Raw genomic sequence first — 1,423 nt, 5'->3', positions numbered from 1 at the left:
GGACCTGAGGGTGCTGGTTGACAGCCACTGAACACGAGCCAGCAGTGTGGCCAAGGTGGCCAAGAGCATCCTGGCCAGCGCCAGAAATAGTGTGGCCAGTAGAACTAGGGCAGTGATAGTCCCTATGTAGTTAGCACTGGTGATGCCACACTTCAAATACTATGGCCAGTTTTGGCCTCTTCACTACAAGAAAGACACTCAGGTAACAAAGCTGGTGAAGGGGCAGGAGCACAAGTCTGATGAGGGAGCTGGGGTGGTTTAGCCTGGAGAAAAGGAAGTTCACAGGAAACCTTATCACTCTCTACAACTGCCTGAAAGGAGGTTGTAGGAAGGTGGGAGTCAGTCACTTCTTCCAGGTAACAAATGACAGGACAAGAGAACATAGCCTCAAGTTGTGCCAGAGGAGGTTTAGATCAGATATTAGAAAAAAATTCTTGACTGAAACAGTTGTCAAGCACTGGAACAGACTGCCCAGGGAAGTGGTAGAGTGACCATCCCTGGAGGGATTTAAAGGGTGTGTAGATGTGGTGCTTGGGATGTGGTTTAGTGGTAGATGAGGCAGTGCTGGGTTAAAGGTTGACCTTAATGATGTTCAAGATATTTTCCAACCTAAACAATTCTCCAGTTCTAAAATTTGTTAAATATGTGTTTATAAAAAGCAAAACCTTAGGTTTATTATTTCATAGAATTGATTCAGCTGCTGTCTTCAGATTTCTATTTTTGTGTCTAGGATATATTTATTTTATTTTTTTATAGCAGCCTGTTAAATTTCTTCATTTACAGGAGTTCTTCAGAAAACTACCGTATGCCAGTGATGGAATACAAAGTGAATGATGGAATGCCATATGAATTCAAATTTCCCTTCAGAAATAATAATAAATGGCAGCGAAATGCAGGCAAAGGGCAGGGACCTCATGTGGCTCAGGTACCATCCCAAATACAAAGTCCAGTACCATCTAGGATTGGCGCTGGGAAAGGAGAAGGGAAAATGGCACCCCCAGAACGAGCAGCCAACATTCCCCGGAGCATCTCCAGTGATGGGCGCCCGTTGGAGAGCAGGAGGTATGTGGCTTTTCTGCTAATGCCTTTTCGTTGCTGCTCAGAACCTTGTCTGGAAAAATGCGCAGCAGTTTTGTCTAAGTATCTAAAGACTGCTTTTAATCTTGGTTTTAATTAGTCAGAAGACAGCATGAGTATGAGTGAAACAATAGCCAAAAGGAAATACCTTTCCTGGCATGGCTAACCACAAAATGAATTATTCTGAGATTGGATATTAGTCTGAAACTGCTGTATTGTGATTTAAGTTTTAAGTGAGTCACAGTAGAAGTTTTAGAGCTAAGTCTTCAAGAACTTCTGCATTTTGAGAAAGTAAATCAAAAATGTATCTTGTTCATGGGCTTGCTGGAATTGCCTAGAGCACCCA

The 1,423-nt window shown here is 42.8% G+C and overlaps 1 protein-coding gene across 1 annotated transcript in view; it reads left to right on the top strand.

The window, feature by feature from the left end:
- Positions 1–1,423, top strand: part of SIPA1L1 (signal-induced proliferation-associated 1 like 1) — a gene marked incomplete at its 3' end in the record, with an annotated part of 40,562 nt that overhangs the window by 37,133 nt on the left and 2,006 nt on the right. Inside the window, exon 9 of the mRNA XM_009071740.1 lies at positions 784–1,062. Coding sequence (XP_009069988.1) covers positions 784–1,062 — 279 coding nt within the window. The remainder of the gene's footprint in view (positions 1–783; positions 1,063–1,423) is intronic.

Source organism: Acanthisitta chloris, unplaced genomic scaffold (genome assembly GCF_000695815.1).
Source record: "Acanthisitta chloris isolate BGI_N310 unplaced genomic scaffold, ASM69581v1 scaffold7533, whole genome shotgun sequence".
NCBI classification, from domain to species: Eukaryota; Metazoa; Chordata; class Aves; order Passeriformes; family Acanthisittidae; genus Acanthisitta; species Acanthisitta chloris.
The sequence above is the reverse complement of the archived record's forward strand: the minus strand, read 5'-3'. Positions and strand labels throughout refer to the sequence as shown.